Source organism: Nicotiana attenuata, chromosome 3, assembly GCF_001879085.1.
Source record: "Nicotiana attenuata strain UT chromosome 3, NIATTr2, whole genome shotgun sequence".
Taxonomy (NCBI): Eukaryota; Viridiplantae; Streptophyta; class Magnoliopsida; order Solanales; family Solanaceae; genus Nicotiana; species Nicotiana attenuata.
In genome coordinates, this window is record NC_031991.1 from 23,337,838 (window position 1) to 23,340,076 (window position 2,239).

At 40.3% G+C, this 2,239-nt stretch overlaps 1 protein-coding gene across 1 annotated transcript; it reads right to left on the reverse strand.

Moving 5' to 3' along the window:
• Nucleotides 606-1,612, reverse strand: LOC109224226. The gene is made up of 2 exons (XM_019388813.1): nucleotides 1,322-1,612; nucleotides 606-1,220 (listed from the first exon to the last, which is right to left on the reverse strand). The coding sequence occupies exons 1-2, from the start codon at nucleotides 1,610-1,612 to the stop codon at nucleotides 606-608; spliced, it is 906 nt and encodes a 301-aa protein (XP_019244358.1).

The following is a 2,239-nucleotide window of genomic DNA, read 5'->3' on the forward strand; positions in this document are numbered from 1 at the left end:
ACTCTTTTCACCAGTGTCGAACCACTGAAACTTTGCCTCTTTCTTTGTTGTCAACCTTATCAATGACGCAACAAGAGTAAAAAAACCCTTAAATGAACCTATATACCTGGCCAATTCCCTGAAACTTCAATTTGTTGGTATCGTTGGTCTTAGTCAACTCTGGACTGCTTCTACTTTCTATGTACAGGGGCCGGTGTACAGTTTGAAGTACGATAGAGCTCAGTAGCTTAAAACCTGTATTTGTCTTAAGAAATACATTTACTATGTACAATTATTAATTTAGAACCCATTAACTCAAAAGGGCTAGAATCTGAACCCATAACTTCAAATTCCGGATCCAGCTCTGTCTATGGATCGACTTTAATACCTTCACTTGCAACAATATGGCCCAAGAATGGCACTACCTCGAGCCAAAACTTACACTTAGAGAATCTAGCATACAACTTATGGTCCCTAAGTGCTTGGAAAGTCGTTCTGCAAGTTGTTCTCGTTCTCAACACATCACCAAGTCATTTCCAACACTTATGTTACCACCCCGAACACATTTCAACATCATACACATTCATCTGCACATACACTATCCATGGCACCCTTTCTTTTTTGAATTAAAGCAATAAAGGTGGCATTGCAAGACCTAAACATGTGACAATTATGGTGGAAATGGTTAAGTGCAGCCATGATGTTTGTTTTAATGATATCCCATGCTTTTTGGAAGAAACCCATGGTGAACCCATCTGGACGTCAGGAGCACATGATTTCAGTGCTTCAAGAACCTCAGATTCTACAAAGGATGATTCCAACTCATCCTTTTCCTCCATGCTCAGTGTAGAAATGCCTTCAAAGTCAGCATCAGGTCTCCAAGGTTCACTTTCATTGTACATATTCTGGTAAAATTCCAGAATTTCCTTCTTGATCAATGCTTTGTCCTCAATGGTTTCATCCCCTATCTTCAACCTGTCAATGATGTTGCTTCTTCTGTTGTAGTTGGCCATTCTTTGAAAGTACTTGGTGTTTTTGTCCCCTTCTTTTAGCCACAAGCACCTTGACTTCTGTCTCCAAGAGGTTTCTTCAGCTGTTGCAATCTGCTGCAGCTCCACCTTCAGGTTGAAGGCTTTCAATTTTTCTTTTGGGGTTTGGATTCTAATCTCTGAAATTTGGTCCAGAATTCTTAGTTCATCAAGTGCCTTGTTTCTCCTAGCTTCAATCTTGCCAAAAGTTTCCTTATTCCAGTTGCTAATGTCTTTTTAAGACTCTTTAGCTTCTGAATAAGGATGAAATCTGGAGTTCCCACCACACTGTATGACAACCACCAATTTTTGACCCTATCCATGAACCCCTCCGCTTGAAGCCACATATTGTCAATTTTGAAATATGAAGAAGTGGCTTCCCAGTCACCATTTTCTAGCAAGATTGGTTTGTGATTTGATAATACCCTTGGAAGGGCCACTTGATTTATTGATTTGAATGTTTCATTCCACTCTGAGGAAAACAAGAACCTGTCAATCCTTGAAGCTTGGAGAGAAGTTTCCCCTCTTGACCAAGTGTATTGAGCTCCCTGCAAAGGAAGGTCAATTAGATCTAAGTCATCAATGATTTCCGAGAATGAATTCATTGCCCTGGATCTTCTTGTGCAATTCAATCTTTCACTCTCAAATATGCACACATTGGAATCCCCTCCAATCACCCACCGATCAGACCATAAACCTCTTACTCCGGCTAGTTCAATCCATAAATCCTCCCTTTCTGAATTGGTATGAGGTCCATATACCCCTGTAAAGACCCATTTAAAATCTTCTTGAAGACTCTCGAATCTGCAGGAGATTGAGAAAATGCCAGTCTGAGTATCAACACAGTCCCAATTTCTTCTGTCCCATAAAATAAGAATACCCCCTCTGGTACCGGATGCTTGAAGTTCAGCCCATGCAACCGATCGACTATCCCATAATTCCCTTATTAGTTTTGAGTTCCAATTCTCAATTTTAGTCTCCTGTAGACACACTACATCCACTCCCCATTTTTTAATCAGAGATTTAAGTGTGCTCCTCTTCTTCCTGTCATTAAGCCCCCAAACATTCCAACTTAGGATTTTGATTCTCGTTCAGGAGATGATTGGTGAAGCCTTCCCCTTCCTTTCCTTGCGCTGTCATTCAAACCCCAGTTTAGTTTTTTAAGTTCAGATTCCCTTTTGTTTTTCCCTTTTTTGGTTGCTGATTTTTTCTTCTGCTGTTGTAGTTGAAGT